Source organism: Equus quagga, chromosome 2 (genome assembly GCF_021613505.1).
Source record: "Equus quagga isolate Etosha38 chromosome 2, UCLA_HA_Equagga_1.0, whole genome shotgun sequence".
In the NCBI taxonomy this organism is placed as follows: domain Eukaryota; kingdom Metazoa; phylum Chordata; class Mammalia; order Perissodactyla; family Equidae; genus Equus; species Equus quagga.
In genome coordinates, this window is record NC_060268.1 from 1,411,741 (window position 1) to 1,433,410 (window position 21,670).

Below are 21,670 nucleotides of genomic sequence, written 5' to 3' on the forward strand. Positions count from 1 at the left end.
CAGAGCTAGCATGTAAAAACTTGGGTCTTACTTCAACATCCCTGCTGCACTGCCTCAAACTGAAGTATAAAACATGAAGTTTATGATCTGAGAGCTGAGTAAGGCATGTTTTTATAAGTTAGAGATACTTCAAATTTTAGTTTCTGAAAAAATGTAAGAAATTGAGAAAAAATCAGAATGATTTTTACGAAATTAGCTATCTTTAAATGATCTTTCTAACAATTTATATCTTCTGAGTTTCTAAATGAATCTTTTAGTCCTGGCCCATTAAAATCTGTTGCTATGTCTCTTCATTCTCTTTTTATCGACAGTTTGCTTTTCCATCCTTTTTAGCTGATCTGTTGAAGAACCTAGGAATCTGATCTGGTTTCCCCTGGCCTGGACCCTGTTGACTCATGGGGCAGTTCACACGTTCTTTTGTCCACTGGATTTCCTGCAGATTGGCAGCTGGATACAGAGACTTAATATGACTCAGGGTTTATTTCTCTGGCAAGACTACAGGAAGCAGAGTCTTCTTTCATCCGGAGGCACACAGGATATGATTCTCCCTCCTTCTGTGAAGTTAGGTCCTCTTTGGTGGCCTGAAACTCATTCTTCAGTAGATTTCTCATCAATGGTGCATGGGACAATGTTCTTTGCGTTCTTACATGTCGATAACAGTTTGTGCTCTTTATTCTCAAAAGCCAATCTTGTTGGATTTAAATCCTGGGCTCACATCCTCCTTCCTTAAACAGGGACACATCTTAGTCTGCATTATGGATATTTCTTGTTTCACTAAGGTGAAGCCTCTCCTCTGTTCTTTGGTTTTTTGGATTCTTGTGGGGAGAGGAGAGAGTCTTGTGAAAATGACAATTCAAAAATACCCATATCCACTATCTTTAAATAGTTCACTATCTTTAAACAGATGCTCATTTTTGTCAAAATAAATACAATTTGTATTCAGAACATTTCTACCTAAAACACGTCTTTTGAAAACAGAGGTTAGCTAGGATGCAACTTTTGCAAAACAGAGGTTCATGAACCAGGATAAATGAAACCAAGTATGTGGATTTGGCTATCTCTGGCATTTTTCTTGGGAGGTTTTAGTCTCATTTCTTGGTCTTTTTCACTGGGCATCTTCCCAAGTCGACATAATGAGAACCATGTGTAGAACAGGATCAAATACGAAGTCTTACTTTTTCAAATTAGCAATCTACACTCTATCTCTCTATAGTGTCAAGTTCCCAGCTTCTCTGCCTAATGCTTCTCTCCCATCCAGCGATGTGCTGTTAAACTGGCTCTCCCACAACAACAAAGTGCCTTGATTTGTAGCATTTGACCATTTCTGTGGTGTAAATATGCCCACCATGGCCGATTTCAAGCTAATATAATTCCTGAATATTTACTAATTAGCTCTCAGGAGCTGGCATGAGCCAGCCACAGCACACCCGCTGGCCCCAGCCCCTCCCAAGATAATTGGCATGCTTTCCATTTATCATGCATGGAATTCTATGAATCTCAGTCCTTATTTCAAAAGCCTTAAGTTTTTCCACCCTGCTGAATGATCTGTTCACACATACAGGTAGAGACAGAAATCAAGAATATAAACTATCCTAATTTGTTCAGATAAAAATATTTGAAGTCATAAATACCTTTTTTAATGAATTAAATCCAGTCAAGCACTGGGGCAAATGATGGACTATGCTGTGCATATCCTACAACTGATCATAAAATTTTTTAATCATGAAAAACATTATAACCTTTGTGAACTTCCCTTTGGAGACTAGATCCTTTAGGAAATTATTCAAAAGGAGTGTTATAGCATTACTACGAGCAATAATGAAAAATCGAAAAAAAAAAATCCAAATGCTCAACAATTGGAAACGGCAATACAAATTATGGCATATTCATATGGTAAAATATTACATAGTTATTAATATTACAAATATGTGGAATGCATCAATACATGCCAGCATAAAAAGCTTGTACGAAATAATGTTAGCTGAAATATAATGCTAAATTTATGTGCACATCCATCATAGATATGTAAAAATACTCCTAAGCTCCCAGGAAAAGACTAACTGTTCTAGAGCCATGGAGTTAGTAAATACCCAAACTCGTTCTTAATCTGTTTAATCAGTCAATTTCCATTCTAATTTCAGTTGCAGGTAGCAAGTAAACCCTAGAACTTGTTTTAAACCCATCTGATTAAGTAACAACTCACTTCAATCAACAGCCCACTGGAAGCCAACCAATCGGGGACAGCCTCAGACATTAACAGAAAATCTGCTGTATAAAAAGCAGGTGCTCTAGACTAAAAAAGGTAAATTACAGAGCTCCTGCTTTTAGGGTATTTATAATTTAGTCTGTGAGATGGGATGTGCATATTCAAATGAAAGACCAGAAGATATAGCTCAATGCGTGCCTAGGAATAGGAGGAGGAGGAGAGGCCCTATAGGATAGTAGTGAGGCACGAGGGCCTTGAGCCTGAGGCCTAGGCTGAAGGCCAGCTCTGCAACTCGCAGACATATGTGACCAGGGACAAGTTTCTTAACTACTCTATGCCTCAGTATTTCCTCATCAGTTAAAAAAGAGAAACAAAATAAAGGAGTAACAACATTACTTGTTTATATAAAGATAATGAACATTTACTTGAATAATGTAAGAAACATACTTAGCACAGCGTCTGGCACAAAACAACTGCTCAATGAATTGTTCTGGGTATGTAGGTCCTCTGGACAATTCTGTACCTCCATGAGGACGGTGGGAGAGTCCTGGTCTCCTCACTGACCTCATTCTATGCAGCCAGAGGAATACTCATTCTAATTCAGGCAGCTCTCAGACCACACTGCTCTCTGGACAGAACACGGGGTAAGGGGGCTTTCCCAGACAGCTGTCCTTTTCCTTTGATTTACAGACCAAGCAGACAAACAATAGTTTCCCATTCTCTCAGTGAAGTCATGGATTTCTCTGCTATGACTTGGCAGTTACAGTCGTCACAGATATTTGACCAAGGATGTTGTGTTTCAAAGTAGCTGAAATCACTATCAAAGAATGTATTCTGTAGATGAACATTCGTAAATCATGGAAATAAAAGGTCCTTAAACATAATTAAGAAACTAGAGTAAAATAATTCCTAGTTTTTCATATGTAGGCCCAATTTGAACGAGAAATTGTGAAGAAACAGAAGGTTTATAATATTACATTATTATACGCTTCCTCTACTGTTATTTTCCAGCAATCTTCAGATTAACTTCAAAACTGGTATGGATTGATCTGCTTACTGATAATTACATCTCTACCAAAAGGAACATGAAGAATTGAGTTTCACCTTTATCTCACAAAGAGGATTCAAATCTTTTTTCCCCAGCTTTACTGAGATATAATTGACATATAACATTGGGTAAGTTTAAGGTCTACAATGTGATGATGTAATACATACACAGATGGTGATACATACACACAAGTAACACATCCATTGCCTCACACAGTTACTGCGTGTTTGTGTGTTTGCTTGAGCGCACGTATGTTTGTGTTGAGTCAAAACTATTTCTTTTATTTATTTATTTTTTTGAGGAAGATTAGCCCTGAGCTAACATCTGCTGCCAATCCTCCTCTTTTTGCTGAGGAAGACTGGCCCTGAGCTAATGTTAGTGCCCATCTTCCTCTACTTTATATATGGGACGCCTACCACAGCACGATTTGCCAAGCAGTGCCATGTCCGCACCCAGGATCCAAACTGGTGAATCCTGGGCCGCCGAAGCAGAATGTGTGCACTTAACTGCTGCGCCACCAGGCAGGCCCTGACTCAAATCTATTTCTAAGGCCTAGGGTGTTAGTGGGCCTTTCAGTGTATGAAAATGGTTAGTGAAAATGCTATGGGAGAAAACTGGGATGAATTCACTAATCCAGAAGGCAGAGTACTTAATACTGAGGAGATGAAAGAGAAGAGAATAGATGTGAACAGCCCTAAAACACACACTCAAGAATGAAATACGGCTTCTGAGAGAAGAGGTTCGAGCTTGTGTGCAGGAAAGTGTTTAGGGTTTACCCTTCTTATTCTCCTATTACATGCAGGTCTTAGTCTACTAACCACCTGTTTACAGAAATGGCACCCCATCTCTCCGTTACCAGAGCCTCCTGTACCATACAAGCCCTCTGCCAGGGTGTGCCCAGTTGCTAATTCAGTCCTCAAATGCTGAGTGCTTAAGAATGACCTGGAGAGTGCCAATTCCCTGGTCCCAACACACAGAGTTGATTCAATAAAACTGGGGTATAGCTCAGAAATTCAAACTAATAGGCTCCCAAGGTAATTTTAATTCAGGTGCTTAAAAAACCTTGCTCTGTGTCTATCACCAAGGCTGCAGATCTCATGAAAATCCATCTCTTCTCTGCTAGCCACACAACCTAAATACTGCCAGCACACCCATCTATCTGTCTCAGGGCTCCACGCCTCAGAGAGGTCCAGGAATAATTGGATAAAACAGAGCTTTGGCTTAAAGGAACCAGGGTTCACGAATATCATGGCTAGTATTTAAGCTTGCTATAGATTAAATAGGCTTTTGCAGACTGGCCTATAAACACACCTGCCATGTAGAAATGCAACTTGGAAATGTCTGACATCTAAGAAGTTGGCTTGAGTGAATAATGAGACCATACTTTAGTAGTCCATATAATTAGAGGACATGAAATGGTTAAACACTAAACTCCTGGGCTGCCACAGCCAAAGGGCACACTTAATGGCATAATACACAGGCATCTTAGAGCCCAATTTCCAGCAAACTGAGGAATTCATTTTCAGCTCAGACCCAAAGTAAATTCACTGTTATCACAACCTCGCAGAACAAGTAAAACCCTCTCCACCACAGCCCAGCAGAACTGAGAGGACAGGAGTGACAAGCACACACAGAAAAAGCTGCAGAGCCACACAAATGGGAACTAAGCCTTTCTTGGGGGAGCAGGTAGCTAGTGGCCAATCGTCCAGCAGAGAGCATTGGAGGAAGACAGCCTTTCTTGGTGTTGAAAAACAGTCTGTAAATTAAACTCCATTTAAAATGAACTTCAGATAATAATATTTAACAATCCAAAAAATTCCCATAATTAGTACTAAGGATCCTGACCCAAGGATGTAATCATCTCAGTGCAGAGCAATGTGGGGCCAGGTATGGCTTACCCAAGTCCAAATGACCACGGAAGAAAAATTCATAGACCCAAATAGAGACAAGTCTCCTACCACACCTGACAAGATATTTTCATGAATTTCTTAAAGCAAATTGGAAATTATTATCCAAAGTCCTTGTAAAATCTGCATTGGTATTACATACAATCACGTTTAAATTAATGCAAATGTACTGAGTCATTCTCAACCAAACTTGTTGAAGTCCTAAGGTAGAGAACCCAAGGAACTTAGTTGTTTTTATAGAAAATTACATTGATGATTGTAGCTACTGCTGGATTATTATAGTTAAGATTCAGGAGCTCATAGTGAGCAAAACAAGTAATGTCACATAGAGAACGGCATACTATGTCTTAATATGGATTAAACTTCCTCAGTGTGCTAAGTAGTTCACAACTAGCTCTTATAAGCTTGCAAAGAACAGTGGTTAAAATTTGAGGAATCTTACAAGTCAGCTGACATCATGTTAGTAGCTTGAAATTGGCCATGGTAAAAGTATTTACACCACAGAAACCAGCAAACGCTCCAGATCAGACCCTCCTCCTCCCTCCCCCGCAGCCTGCGGTAAATATTTACCAACACACCGTTAGCTAAACTTTGCTTTTGCTTTTAAACTGAATTCACTTAGCTTTTAGTTCTCTTTTTAAAAATAGTTATTAAATACAATGACAGATATTTTGTTTGCTTGATATAAATTGACTTGATTTAAGAATCAAATTAATCTGTTAATTCAGCTATTCATTCCATTGGCTAAATGTCCTGACTTTTACTGCCTCAGATACACCTCGCTTATTATTTATAATTTCACTCTGTTTCAGAGTTAAGAATTCTTCTATTTTAAATTTGTGAAATTATTAGTTTAGAACAAATTATTTTATTTTTTCTTTGATCTTGTGTTTTTAAAATTTTAAATATTTTTTTATTGCAGTAACATTGGATTATAACATTATATAACTTTCAGGTGTACATCGTAATATATTTTAATTTCTGTGTAGATTACATCATGTTCACCACCCAAAGACTAATTACGATCCATCACCACACATGTGCCTAACCACCCCTTTCACTCTCCTCGCTCCCCCTTCCCCTCCGGTAACCACCAATTCAATCTCTGTTGCTATGTGTTTGTCTGTCATTGTTTTTATCTTCTACTTATGGTATTTGACTTTCTCCCTCTGACTTATTTCACTCAGCATAATACCCTCAAGGGGCATCCATGTTGTCACAAAAGGCTGGATTTCATCTTGTCTTACAGTTGAGTAGTAGTCCATTGTGTATATATACTACATCTTCTTTATCCATTCGTCCCTTGATGGGCACCTACGTTGCTCCCAAGTCTTGGGTATTGTGAATAAGGCTGCAATGAACACAGGAGTGCACGTATCTTTATGCATTTGTGTTTTCAAGTTCTTTGGATAAATACCCAGCGGTGGAATAGCTGGATCATATGGTAGATCTATCCTTAATTTTCTGAGGAAACTCCATACTGCTTTCCATAGTGGCTGCACCAGTTTGCACTCCCACCAGCAGTGAACAAGGGTTCCCTTCTCTCCACATCCTCTCCAACACTTGTTGTTTCCTGTCTTGTTAATTATAGCCATTCTGATGGGAGTGAGGTGATCTTTCATTGTAGTTTTGATTTGCATTTCCCTGATAGCTAATGACGTTGAACATCTTTTCATGTGCCTGTTGGCCATCCATATACATTCTTTGGAGAAATCTCTGTTCAGATCTTTTGCTCATTTTTTAATTGGGTTGTTGGTTTTTTTGTTGTTGACATGTATGAGTTCTTTGTATATTTTGGATATTAACCCCTTATCTGATATATGGTTTGCAAATATCTTCTCCCAATTGTTAGGTTGTCTTTTCATTTTGTTGATGGTTTCCTTTGCTGTGCAGAAGCTTTTTAGTTTGACGTAGTCCCATTCGTTTATTTTTTCTTTTGTTTCCCATGCCCGGTCAGACATGGCTCTTGAAAATATGCTAAGACCAATGTCAAAGAGCATACTGCCTATGTTTTCTTCTAGAAGTTTCATGGTTTCAGGTCTTACATTCAAGTCTTTAATCCATTTTGAGTTGATTTTTGTGCTTGGGGTACGATAATGGTATACTTTCATTCTTTTGCATGTGGCTGTCCAGTTTTCCCAACACCGTTTATTGAAGAGACTCTCCTTTCTCCATTGTATGCTCTTGGCTCCCTTGTCAAAAATTAGCTATCCATATATGTGTGGGTTTCTTTCCGGGCTCTCAATTCTGTTCCATTGATATGTGTGTCTGTTTTTATGCTAGTACCATGCTGTTTTGGTTACTATAGCTTCGTAGTATATTTTGAAATCAGGGAGTGTGATAACTCCAGCTTTGTTCTTTTTCCTCAGGATTCCTTTAGCTATTGAGGGTCTTTTGATGTTCCATATAAATTTTAGGATTCTTTGTAGAAAAAATTATTTTCTATATTTCATTATCCCTCACCTTACTTTCTCAGGCAATGTTTAAAATTTTGCCACAATTTTATCTGAATAAATAAAGCTGCTATCTTCTTAGATGGAGGATGAGGATAAAAGTGGTGACCTGCTAAAAAAAACCTTGCTGAATTAATTGAACTTTTATGTAAGTTATTTTATTCTGGAATTTTTTCTCTCTATGCTTTTTCTAATTTAAATGTGAATTATTTTGCTAATATTTTAAATGTTCTGAGATTTGAATATATATTTGCATTTTATCTTTTAATTTCATGATGTGTAGTATGTTTTGTTTTGAATTTGGTAGCTTTAATTTTAAACACTATTAAATAGCTTTGGAAGCCACTTTTGCTACTTACTAAGTTTCTTATTTCAATTTCAGATACTTAGATTTATAAGTCCAAATCTGTTTAGGAGTCATTGTTGACTCATTCAGGCAAAGCTTTGTCCTTTCTCTAACATTTCATGCCAACAAATGATGATCTCAAAGTTTTTTCTATCACTCTATCTACCTACCTATCTACTATTATCAGAGCATTCGTTGACCTCTTTTGGTTTTAGTAGATCTGGCAAAGTGTAAGAAGCAGTGACACCTGCTGGTAAGACAAAATTCCTCTCTAAAATTTATAGTGGCGTTCCCCCGTCTATGCCAACGGGTCCTGAGTAACAAGTTCAGAGAAGAGAAAAATCAAAGCAAATAGCCTAATTACCATACAACACTTCAACTATCAACCTGACAAATGATTAAATAACTTAAAAAAAGACAAAGCCTAGTAAGTATTATAAGCCATACAGAAGATTGCAAACAGGATCTGGTTATTCCACTTCGACTCCTCTCCCACCACCTTCCCCAGACCTCAGGGAGAGATTCATATCCTGCACTTACAGCATACCATCAATTTCTCCACCCAAAGGCATCTTTCTTGCTTCATCATATTTTTCCCAGATCCTCACTCCCATTCCTCAACTGTCTGCCTTCAACCAGACCCATTCTAATGTACATTATCTTGTGTACATAAAGTGTTTTAAATAATCATAAATAGTATTGTGTTATAGATAAACTTTTTTCCTACTTAATTCAGTATGAATTTTAACAGTCTATTCATGCCCCCTATATACTTCAGGTTCATTGCCTTTGGATGTTGCAAAACTCCCCACAGTATGCTTTTTACCTTACTTTCTGTACCCATCTTCCAGTGATGGGCACCTAAGTAGCCTCCAACTTCCTGCCACTACCACTCCATAATGCTATAGTGAAGATCCTGGAATGTTTCCCCTGTTCCACAGAATGGCTGCTCCAATCTGCACTTTTACCAGCAGGGCCTGAGAGCTCCCATCTACCAAATCCTAGCTCTCACTTGGTATTATCCTTGTGTTGTACTTTTTGCCTGTCTAATGAGTGTAAAGTGATATGTCATTGTTTTAATTTTTATCTGATTATCAATTAGAGTTGACATCCCTTCAAAAATATGTTAGTCATTCAGGTTTCCTTTCTGTGAACTGTCTATACAGTCAGGCACTGCATAATGACTGCATAATGTCGTTTTGGTCAACGACAGACCGCATAATCCAATGGTGTGGAGCTTAGCTGTGTGGTAGGCTATACCGTCTGGGTTTGTGTAAGAACAGTCTATGATGTTTGCATAATGAGGAAATCGCCTAATGACACATTTCCCAGAATGTATCCTCGTCATTAAGTGACACGTGACTGTATATCCTTTGCCTGTTTTTAAAATTAAGTTCTGTTTATCATTTTTTTTTTTTTTTTAAAGATTTTATTATTTCCTTTTTCTCCCCAAAGCCCCCTGGTACATAGTTGTATATTCTTCGTTGTGGGTTCTTCTAGTTGTGGTATGTGGGACGCTGCCTCAGCGTGGTCTGATGAGCAGAGCCATGTCCGCGCCCAGGATTCGAACCAACGAAACACTGGGCCGCCTGCAGCGGAGCGCGAACTTAACCACTCGGCCACGGGGCCAGCCCCCTGTTTATCATTTTTGAATGTGTTTTTTAAGACTATTTTTGTAGAGCAGTTTTAGGTTTACAATAAAATTGAGAGAAAAGTACAGAGGTACAGAGATTTGCCATATACCACCTGCTCCTCCACACAGACTCCCCTATTATCAACATCACTCACCAGAATGGTACATTTTTTACCAAGAATGAATCTACAATGACTCATCATAATCACTCACAGTCCACAGTTTGCCTTAGGGTTCACTCTTAGTGTTGTACATTCTATGGGTTTGGACCAATATATAACGACATATATGACATACATCTATCATTATGGTATCATACAGAGTATTTTTACTGCTCAAAAAATCCTCTGTGCTCTGCTTATGCATTTCTCTGCCCCTTGCTCCCCCTATACCCACCAACCACTGATCTTTAACTGTCCCATAGTTTTGCCTTTTCCAGAATGTCATATAGTTGGAATCATACAGAATGTAGGCTTTTCAGATTGGCTCCCTTTGCATTTAAGTTTCCTTCCATGTCTTTTTATGGCTTGATTGCTCCTTTCTTTTTAGCACTGAATGATATTCCATCATCTGGATGTATCAGATATGGATGTATCACATAGTTACCCATTCACCTACTGAAGGACATCTTGGTTGCTTCCAAGTCTTGGCAATTATGAATAAAGCTGCTAAAAACATCCGTGAGCAGGTTTTTGTGTGGATCTAAGTTTTCAACTCCTTTGAGTAAGTACCAAGGAGCATGATTGCTGGATCATATGGTAAGAGTATGTTTAGTTTTGTAAGAAACCACCAAAGTGTCTTCCAAAGTGGCTGTACTATTTGCATCCCCACCAGCAGTTACTGAGAGCTCCTGCTGCTCCACATCCTCATTTGTGGAGCCTGTGGTGTTGCCAGTGCCCTGGAATCTGTCCATTCTAATAGCTGTGCAGTGGTTCCTTTGCTGATTGTTGACTGGTGTCCAAGTCTCACTTATTTGCAAAACTTCCTTATATATTCTATACATTAATCCCTTGTTGACTTTTGACATTGTCCCTATCTACTACCACCCCCTCACTTTGCTTGTGGAGTCATCTGATAAACAGAAATATGCTATTTTGATGTAGTAATATCCACCAATTTTTCACACCATGGTTTATTTTGGGGAGTCTTAGTAAATAAATGTTTCTTCACCCCAGTTCAGAAGGAAATTCTCCAGTATTGTCTTCTATTAGCTTTATAGTTTTAACTTTCATACTTGATTCTTTAATCCAATTGGAGCTCACTTCTAGATGTGGTGTTTAGTAAAAATCCAACTTTTTCTTCAAACAGTGACAGTTTTTCCAAACCCCAGCTATTAATCCGTCCATTTCCCACTGGTTTATGACACCACCTTTATTGAATACCCGGTTTCCAGGTATACAGGGACATATTTGAACTGTTTCGTTCCATTGGGCTTTTTTCTTGTATCTGTAGAACCATGCCACTTTCATTCTTATGGTTTTCTAGTTTGTGTTTAGTCCTCCAGTTTGGATTTCCTTTTTAAAAACTGACTTAAATCAAAACAGAACTTAATTCTTCCATGTAAGTCACAGAAAAATGTGTCAGATTTCTCAAAAAAAAAGTCCTGCTGTAATTTTAATCAAAACTGCACTGAGTTTATTGATTAACTTGGGGAGAATTAAATTCTCTATGACATTAAATCATCCCATCTGGAGTCACATTTTATCTGTGTTATATAAATTTTCCTTTATGATCTTTAATAGAGCTTTGAATCCTTCTCCATAAAGGTCTTATATTTTGGTAGCTAATTGCCAAAGCTTTTTTTTACTTGCTATTGTGAATGTTATCCTTTTTAAAAAACTTACATTTGCTAGTTGGTAATTGCTGGTTTTGAGACATACCATTGATTTTTTTAAAGATTAAACATTTTACGACAACTGCAAAATAACATATGTAACATACATGTTAACCACTGTCCTAAATTTTGCCTTCAATATAGTTTTATGACATATGTATATGTATTCTTAAACAATATGCCATTTAGTTTAGTTCAGCTCATTTCTGAACTATATTAAAAATGCCATCATACTATACATAGTCTTTCAGAGATAACTAGCTTTCACTTCATGTTATGTTCCTAAGATTGATCCATCTTGAGGCATGTAGCTCTTATCTAACTTTTTTCTTTTATTTTCTTTAGGGTTCTTCTGTTGTTTTTTTCTCTTAATTTGTGCTTACATCACTAATTTTCTGCCTTGTTCCCTAATATAAACATTTAGGGCTATATTTTTTTCCTCCAAGCACTATTTTCATTATAACATTTAATTTTCAACATGCATGATTTTTTAAAGCATTCAGTTCTCAGTATTTTCAATTTTTTATTATGATTTTGATTGACTCATAAATTATTTTTTAAATGTGTGCTTAAATTTCCAAAACATGCGTTTTTTTTTTTCTTAAAGATTGTCACCTTAGCTAACAACTGTTGCCAATCTTCTTTTTTTTTTCTGCTTTTTTCCTCCCCAAATCCCCCCAGCACACAGTTGTATATTTTTAGTTGTCAGTCCTTCTAGTTGTGGCATGTGGGGCACGGTCTCAACATGGCCTGATGAGCGGTGCCATGTCTGTGCCCAGGATCCGAACCGGCGAAACCCTGGGCTGCCAAAGCAGAGCACGCAAACATAGCCACTCGGCCATGGGGCCGGCCCCCAAAATATGCATTTTTTAATGAGCACTTTCTTATTAACTTTTAACTAGATTATCCAATTTAATCCTTTGAAATTTGTGGAGCCCTGCTTTGTAGCTTAGTATGTGGTAAATTTTTGTAAATGCACCTGACGGTGAAGAGCAATGTGTACTGTTTGTTAGGTATACATGTCCAAAAAAGCAAGTGTGTCAGCCCTGTGTTTCATATCTTCTCCATCTTTACTAATTTAATATTTGTCTGACCTACGAACAGTTAGGAAAGCTATGTTAGTATAAATTTCCTCATATGGTTCTAGCAATTTTCTTCTAATTTTTGAGGAAGATTAGCCCTTGAGCTAACATCTGCTACTAATCCTCCTCTTTTTGCTGAGGAAGACTGGCCCTGAGCTAACATCCATGCCCATCTTCCTCCACTTTATATGTGGGACACCCACCACAGCATGGCTTGCCAAGTGGTGCCATGTCCGCACCCGGGATCCAAACCGGCGAAACCAGGCAGCCGAAGCAGAACATGTACACTTAACTGCTGCACCACTGGGCCGGCCCCTCTAGCAATGTTTACTTTATATATTTTGGGGCTATTTGACATAAAAATTTAGAATTCTTTTATCTTCCTAGTGAACTTTTTATGATTATGAACTTCTTTATTCTAACTAATGTTTATTGACCTGAAGTCTCACATTATATAGATACCCACGCTTTCTTTCACTATGTGCCTGCTGCATCTTTTTCCACACTTTTGTTTTCAAATGAGCACGTTCTGGCGTTTTCATATGTTTTATGGATAGCATACAGTTGGGTTTTCATGTTTGTAAACGCTGATGGTCTCTCTGGTGATGTCAATCTGCCTTACTGAAGTCGTGCCACACTTGCACAAGGCCTTCTCTGTGCCTCTCGGCTTTGTGCTTTCTTTCTGTCCCTGTTCTCCTCGCTTCCCTTTTCTTTTCTCTTGTTCTCTTTGAGTGATCACAGTATTTACGTGTTTTATTTGTTTGTTCTTTTCTGATACCATTTTCACCTCTACTGCCCTGGATACAATATACTCGAGCTCTATTACTCTTGTGGCAACCCTTGAACTTTTAACTATCACATAAATGCTTTTAAACTCTAGGTAATTTTAATGCTCCTCCTGCTTGATATAAGGATCAAAATGCACATACTATTTTGTCCAGTATTTTGGTTCTTCTTATCTACCATAAACTAGAAATTTTTATTTCATATATAGACAATGTTTGTTTACATTTGCTTACATATTTACTAATTTGTTTACTTACAACTCATGTATTATTAAGAACTACCATTTTTATCTTTAGTAATGCTTTTTTCTTAAAGTTTACTTCACTTGAAGTAAATGAAGTAGCCACATTAGCTTTCTTCCCATTGGTGTTTACATAATACCTATCCCCTCTTCGGCCCCCATCTTCCCTTGGGGCTCAACAATTTTTTACTATCTTGTTAATACTCATTCATTCAGACAAATTTTTAATTTTCTGTCAAGTTTTTGTGATTATTGGCAGGAAGAAGCTTAATCCAAATTACCTAATCTTCTATTACTGGAAGCATGAGCTATTCATCCCTTATTTAAGAATACTTGATATGCCTTATGGTCGTCTGCCTCTGAGAAGGCCCCCAGGTCCCTGCTTCCTGGAATTCCATCCTCTGTGTAGTTCCCTCCCACATCACACCAGGGTTGGTGAATGACCAACAGAATTTAGCAGCACTGATGGTGTCTTCTCCTCCAAGATTAGGTTATAAAGGTTGCAGGTTCTCTGGTCACTCTCCTGCAATGAGAGCATTTGCTTTGGGAGAGCCTGCTGCAGGCAGCCCCATGGGAGGGTCACGTGGGGAGGAACTGAAGCCTCCGGCCAGCGGGCAACTAAGTGAGCCTGGAAGTGGACCCTCTGGTCAAGTCTTAGAGAATGTCTCCATGGCAACATCTTGAGCACAACTATGAGAAACCCAGGCTCAGCCCCTCCAGATCCTGGCCCTCCAGAGCTGTGTGAGAGAATACATTCTTACAGTTCTGGGATGACAGGTTGTACAGCAATAGATCACTAATACAGTGCATTTTAAACTCCTTGCCACCTGAGCCGTTAATTCTCTTTGCCCTTTTTCAGTTGGTCAGTTTCCTTGTGTGCTCACATTCCTCTCAGGCAGAATTCACCTTGACTGGTGATGTGTGTCTGCAGGGAGGGGCTCAATTCTGGGCAGCTTGAGGGTCCCCTGAAAGCCTAGGCTGAAGCTGGCATGTTTCAGGCGGACAGTCTTCAGTGTTTAATCTGTGCCTCCTCCAAGGACTGTTTTCAAGGGCTGTTTGACTTGGTTACAGTCTCCTGGTTCCTGGTCTATTAAAGGGGGGGGTGCGGGGCGGAGGGAGCACTGAAGGGCCAATAGTCTGCTTATTCTACCCAACCCAAGCTCAGCTACTGCACTGATGTTACCCCGGCACCCCTAGCAGAGGCTGAGCTGGTTGCTATTCTTCTGATCCCTACCTCAGTGCAATGGAGCAGGTAATGGTTTATGCAGGTCAGGGTGTAAAAAAGAAAAAGGCATCTCTAAAAACCTTGCCTTGCTAACAGCCTGTCTCTGGTGCTTAGCCAGCTTTTGCTGTGGCTTGCAACCACCTTCTCTTGTCCCAGGAGTCTTGCTTGTTTTTAGCTTTTATACGTGACAAATTCATCAATTTTCTTCCGGTTTCTGTGACACCTCTAGGGTTGGGTTCAGGGGAGAAAAGCTGATATTCCTGTAGGGACCAAAATAGCTAATTCATCTTTTTATTTTCCCATTTCTTTTTTTAAATAATTTGTTAAATTTTTATTTCTCCATTTCTATCTCCTCCTTGCATCAAATAGCATTAAATAGGTATTCAAAAGCACTTCTTGAATGAAATAAAGAAAAAGAGAAAGAAATATGACCCTCTCAATTAAAATACCTGGTTATGGTCTTAGGAAAATCTAATAAGAATTTATTAGCCTTTTACCCTCACTCACCTGAAATGGTTTCAGGAAGGTTTCCTCCATTGCCAGTCTGCCGTACTCAGTGAAAAGCTGGAAGGAAAATCACACACACACGCGTGCGCACACACACACACACAGAGAAAACTTCAGTATCTGCAAAGTTTTACTTTTTGACTTTCTTCCATTCATTTTTTGTCCTAGCTGCAAGATAATACTATGTTATTAACATTGTAATAATCATTTTAAGGAACTAAGTATTAGACAAAGCAGAGCTACAGTAATTGGATATTTAAAAATTAAAGACACAAAGTACATTTTAAAAGTAAAGTTTCCACTTTAAAGCTAACATCTTTTATATCTAGAATGTAGGACAATTTTTTCTAGGGAAGATGGAGGAGAAAGAAACATGTTCAATGACTTTTCAAAGCAGAACTTGCAGAGAGCCATAAACTACATAGGATATATTTACAAAAGTTGTTGCCTGAGGAAATTTAACGGCACAGTGGCCTGGATTATTACAAAACCATGTAGGCACTTGGCTTAAAAAGTGGAGAGAAAGATACACTGCCTTCTCTTATTTTTCACTGCTCCCAACTAAGAGGCACCATATCAGTTTTTGTGTTGACAGAAATGTAAGCTTTTGGGAACACAGACGTGAGGGGGTGGCTGTGATTGGGCCCCTGCTGAGAGGGTTCCCTCTGTGCACACAGGAAATGCCACTTCATCCACAGGAGCAACAAGCCGCAGTGGCTTCTCAGAGCTGGGGAAGAGTGCTGACACAGAGAATTCCCCCTGCCACTTTAGGGTAGCTCCACAGCACTGCACTGCCTGTCTCGTGGGAGCCATGGGAATCTAGGAAGCAAAGGGGAATTACTAGGCATCTGATGAGAGTGATTAAATGGAAGTGTGGGACATCACATCTAAAAGGCAGCTTGTCCAGGGATTAGACACTCTCATTAGAATCATCTACTAACATAATTTGAATTCACAATCTTTTTTTTTGTTTTGAGGAAGATCAGCCCTGAGCTAACATCTGCTGCCAATCTGCCTCTTTTTTTTTTTTTGCTGAGGAAGACTGGCCCTGAGCTAACATCCATGCCCATCTTCCTTTACTTTATACGTGGGACGCCTGCCACAGTATGGCTGCCATGCAGTGCCATGTCCATACCCGGGATCCAAACTGGTGAACCCTGGGTGGCCCAAGTGGAACGTGTGAACTTAACCGCTGCATCACCAGGCCAGCCCTGAATTCACAATCTTTTTTGATGAGGGTTGAGGTGTTGTCATTTAGGGAATATTTTTAAATGATCTCAAAAAAGGATTACTTACTCAATATGAAAGTCCAAAATCAGTCCTTTTTTAAAAAAGAAATCCTTAAACTAGCATTGAATGGTGCCATGTCATTAACTCAGAAAGTAATTGGCTAGGTTATGACACATGCCTGAAAAAGTAATTGTACTTATTATAAGAAACACCTGACAATTATCCGGTGTATTGCCTATTTGTCATAAATGGTCAAGTGTGATGTACTACAAATATACTTGGGAGTAATGCTGGACGTGAACTCCAAATTATTTCCAATATCACGGATTATCCTGCTCTCTCATCCTTTGTTATCTGTTAAATTTACACATGGCTCTTATTGCCAAGATGAAATAATATATTGAAAGCAAAATTTTCTATAAAATATGCCAAGGAAAACTATCAGAGAAACAACAGGTCTTGCCATGTAACCAAGAATAACATGAATTGAAAGAAAGCAGAATGTCACAGACAAGTGAACTATCTTTAGGAAATATCTCATCTCTTACTTATTTGAGATTTAAATGCTGCCTGGAGAGTGGAAGGGGCACTGAGCCCAGTGAGATGACCAGAGCTCTACTCCCACTCTACCACTAATTAGCCAATGAGTTTAGGTAAATTTTCCTCATCTATAAGACATGAAGGATAAATTAGTGTCACTGAGGTCTCTTCCAGATCTAAAACAGAATTCTACAGACTATCATAAAATAGCTGATGGACGATAGTTCTCAGGCAGAAAGTGGGCTACAGGAAAAAAGTCTGGCCTACAACTGGGCTCACACCAACAGCCATTAACCTCCTGACGTTAAGACTTCTACTGCTCATTTTGGGTCATTTTTAAATCAAAAACTCTTTCTCCACTCTAACTTGCCATATATTTTCACATATACAGGGCTGACAGCAAGCAGCTCTACAGAAACAAAGGAATTTGAAAACTGAATCAGAAAGCACGTAACCATACAGGATTGGAACAAGAATCCTGGAAATAGGATAACTTCCACTTGGTTAAGTTTCTAAATCTTCCTGAACTACTAAGTTTTCCAGGTAGAAGAAGGCCCAACAAAATCCTGAAATTCTTCTCTACATGCTCAAAAGATTACCAGATATTGTATATCTGGTATATACGATAAATAAATAAATAAATAAAGAGTATAAGTAAATAAAGAGTATAACATTGTTACCTGGAGGTGCTGAAGATCATCCTCCTGAACATTTTGGGATAAGTTATATACCTTGATTAAGAAACGAAGTCGAAATGAGAAAATAACTAGCATCATCTTAAGCACTTACTTTGTCATTCTCTATTTTTCTAAATCTCAATTATCACAAAATCAAACTCTCGCACATATATTCTTATATCATGATATTTATAAGACCTTGAGAGAGGAGTAAAGACAGTTTGAGAGACAATAAACAGTACAATGATCATAAAATTGTTCCAGAAATACCATAGGCACCTGCCCTGGAGACATAATATTAAAATTATTTTACAAACCTAATTTAACAACTAGTCAATAAAATAATCATTCTGGTTTGTTTGTTTTTTTTTTAAAGATTTTATTTTTTTCCTTTTTCTCCCCAAAACCCCCTGGTACATAGTTGTATATTCTTCACTGTGGGTCCTTCTAGTTGTGGCATGTGGGATGCTGCCTCAGTGTGGTTTGATGAGCAGTGCCATGTCCGCGCCCAGGAAGTGAACCAACAAAACACTGAGCCGCCTGCAGCAGAGCGTATGAACTTAACCACTCGGCCATGGGGCCAGCCCCTAAAATAATCATTCTAGTGAGCACACCAAATTAATAGCAATCTAGAACTGAATAACCCATAAACAAAATGTTGTCTTGAAAAATTATGTTGACTTCTTCACAATTGATTATTTTAGTTAAATCTATCAAGAGTTCCACTCCTCTATAGGAATTTATATAAGGAAGGAAGTTAGGTTCTAAATATCACGCATTATCATACACATCCTTATATGTATGCATTACTGCTTCATTAACTTCAAAGAAAAGTTAAGGATGCTTATATGTTTATGTGCTGATACAAACAGTATACTTGGTGTATGTATTTAAATAACAGATCATTTCTCAGATAATAATAAAAAATAGTTATTACTGAGGACTTAGCAGATTTTTCAGTAAAACTATTCAATGTCTTTAGGCAAAATATAAATAGTAAATAATAAATATTAAAAAGACAAAGTCAATCTTGTTTTAATTGGCTTGTGTAAATGGCTTATACTGTCGATTATGAAGAAATTAGATATTAAATCAGGATTTTAAGAGCACATTCATTTAAGAAGTATATTTTTTAAAGCTAGTTAGTCATAGGTTATAATCATGACTTTTATTTTAAAGTCCTTTACAAAATAATCACCTGTCCTTCTAGCACCCGCTCATCGTCCTAACCACACAGATGCACGGGTTCCTGGTTCACCAGCTCCATTCTCTCCACTCGCTACAACGTCAGCCTTGACCCCCTCATCCCAGCAGCTCTGCCTTCCTCCCTTTCCTACTTTTCTTTAATGGTCTGCTGCTTGGCCACTATTTCTTCTTGCTCTTTCCAGTGAAGAGAAAATATCTAAAAATTGTCTTAAAATCTTTTATTCTATGTGTTCTATGGTTATGGTAAAACACTCCAAGGACTTTCAGGACAATTCACAAACCTACAATAACCTCAAAAGCCATACTTAAAAATAGACAAAGAAAGAAAAAAGGAAAGGAAGATAAAAATTTTTATAAGAAGACATTTACTTTCCTAAATGTATGAAGTGTTTTAAAAAGCTATGAACACACAGAAATGTTTTTACATTTAGAAATGTTTCTACTGGCTGTGTAAAACAAAATTTTGCATTTATAAATCTTATTTCATTAAACATAACTTACAATAGGTGGTCCCAATGTATCTGCATACATTATGAGATTTAATACTGTTGAGTTTATTGTAGGCTTTAAACAGAAAAAATTATTAATAAGATAACCTTTTCTGACTAAAGCAGGCAATTGAAAACTGATCAGAAATTAGATTACAGTAACAAAAACAATTCTACTCATATAGAAACATAAGAACTAGTATGCTAATTGAGTCAAATAATATACATGATTTGCCATTTCTATTGTTTGTCTCACTGCCACACATATGTAGAAATACATATATTTATAATTTTTAGTTAAAGGAACATCCATTGAAATGGATTTATTTTATTCCATACCTGTATTGAGCTGATCATTGTGCTAAGGGCAAACACTGTGGCCGAATCTCTCAGAGTTGACTGGCTGTCAAAGGTTCCCTGAGTATCCATCAGGAGCACGGCAACCTACAGACAGGTAGAGCCCATTAGAGACATGTTACAGAATACGCAGCGGCCTGGGGTCACCACAAGGTTAACGCTATTAAGAACTAAAGCAAGCCACTACCAGGGATTACTTAATAGGTAAGTTTTTACATGTGCCATGAATGTCATAGAAAATAAAAATATTAATCAGCTGCTGAATACTGTAATGATTAATTTTCACTGGTAATCCAACATAACAGAAACAGCACTGAAACAAACAAGTATAGAGGTTAGCTTGCTGATCTGCTGTTCTGCTGTCCCTATGATTTCACCTACCCTGATCTCCAGACAGAGGATCAGAGAATGTGCAATAGGATGCTACCCAGTTCCCTTTCAATCTTCATGTCAAATTAGTTTTCAAAAGAACATTTTTGAGGATCCCAAAAAGTGATAACGATTCCAAGGGAAACGCAACTTTCTTTAAGAAGTTCGCATCATACCTTTTTACCATCAGGTTTATTGATAAGGAAGACTTCACTCCATATTTGGATTCCTGTGGTTTCTCGTTCAGACCCACCTCTCCATGAAAAACCAGTCAATGGTTCATTGTAATCTCCAATCCAATCAACTGATTCCTATAAATTAAGAAAGTCTGATATGGACCTGGATATGTAGTATAGTTTTTTCCACTCATCCATTCCAATTTGTATCCCTCTCCAACTCTACTCAAAAGGAAACAACATATGCACACCTCCTGTATTGATACAATTATTTTATTCATCCAAAAAATAATTACAGAGGACCAACAATCTGCCACATTTTATGCCAGGTCCTGGAGATACAAAGAAATCATTCCAGACCAGGGGAAGCCAACAGCCTAACAGGGAGATAGACATGCTAACAAACCATTATGATGAAATATATGCATGCCAAAATGGGAGTGTACATTAGCCATAAATGGAAGCATAGGAAAAGAAATAACTAGCTGTCAGGTAAGACTTCATAGGAGAGGTGATGCTTGAGCTAAGACTTTAAGAATGTTTTGGAATTTTCCAGGTGAGTAAAATTGGGGAGGGCATTCCAGAAACAAAGAAATAAAAGTGTGAGAGAGCAGATTCTGTCAGGATATACAGAATGATAATATACACAAATGCTTTGGTATTATGGGGAGGAGGAAGTGAATAGCAGGAGAAGAGGTAGCTACTGGGAGGTGTAGAAAAACAAAAACAAAACAAATCTGTTACACTTTAATCTCGGCAAATGCTATTTAACACAAGCAACAGGACAAGTGTTATCGAGTATTTCATTCTAACGTTTATTTCACAGTTAAAACTATGACTATGCCTAAAACTGTATAATCCCAAAGAATGGAAAGTATACTAATTTTGTTCATCCAATTTTCCCCACCCATGTTAAGTAGCATACTAATGTTGGTATACTAGGAATAGAGAATGGTAAGAGTTCTGTTTGCTTTCAAAGCCTGAAGGATTTTAGTAGTTCTATTCTTGATTTGCTCCAACTGAGGCTAGAGATAGATGTTAGTTAACATTACAAAATTGTTCAAAAATACCCCAACTATAAAAAATCAATCCAAAATGGATAATTATGGTATAAATACTTAATACAAATACATAATATAAAATGCATAATACAAAGTTTCTTTGGGTAGCCTGTCTATTCTGCCTCAACATCCATACTCACATCGGAGCTATTAGAGGTGACAGGGTGGAGAAACTACTGGTCTGCTCTTCATTCCCAACCTTCTCTCCAGCTCTAGTCTCCTACTGATCCTCCTGCTTCTGGTTTATCCCAGGTCCCCGACAGTCGCATTCCTGTGCCACACTGTTGTCTCAAATGAG

At 38.0% G+C, this 21,670-nt stretch overlaps 1 protein-coding gene across 4 annotated transcripts in view; it reads right to left on the reverse strand.

Moving 5' to 3' along the window:
- ATL1 (atlastin GTPase 1) overlaps window positions 1-21,670 on the reverse strand; it is an 84,390-nt gene that overhangs the window by 15,102 nt on the left and 47,618 nt on the right. For all 4 annotated transcript variants that reach the window (XM_046654765.1, XM_046654766.1, XM_046654767.1 and 1 more), the window contains 4 exons: window positions 20,312-20,446; window positions 19,749-19,853; window positions 17,719-17,769; window positions 15,269-15,325 (listed from right to left, as the gene is read on the reverse strand). In XM_046654765.1, the coding sequence (XP_046510721.1) occupies window positions 15,269-15,325; window positions 17,719-17,769; window positions 19,749-19,853; window positions 20,312-20,446 (348 nt within the window). The remainder of the gene's footprint in view (window positions 1-15,268; window positions 15,326-17,718; window positions 17,770-19,748; window positions 19,854-20,311; window positions 20,447-21,670) is intronic.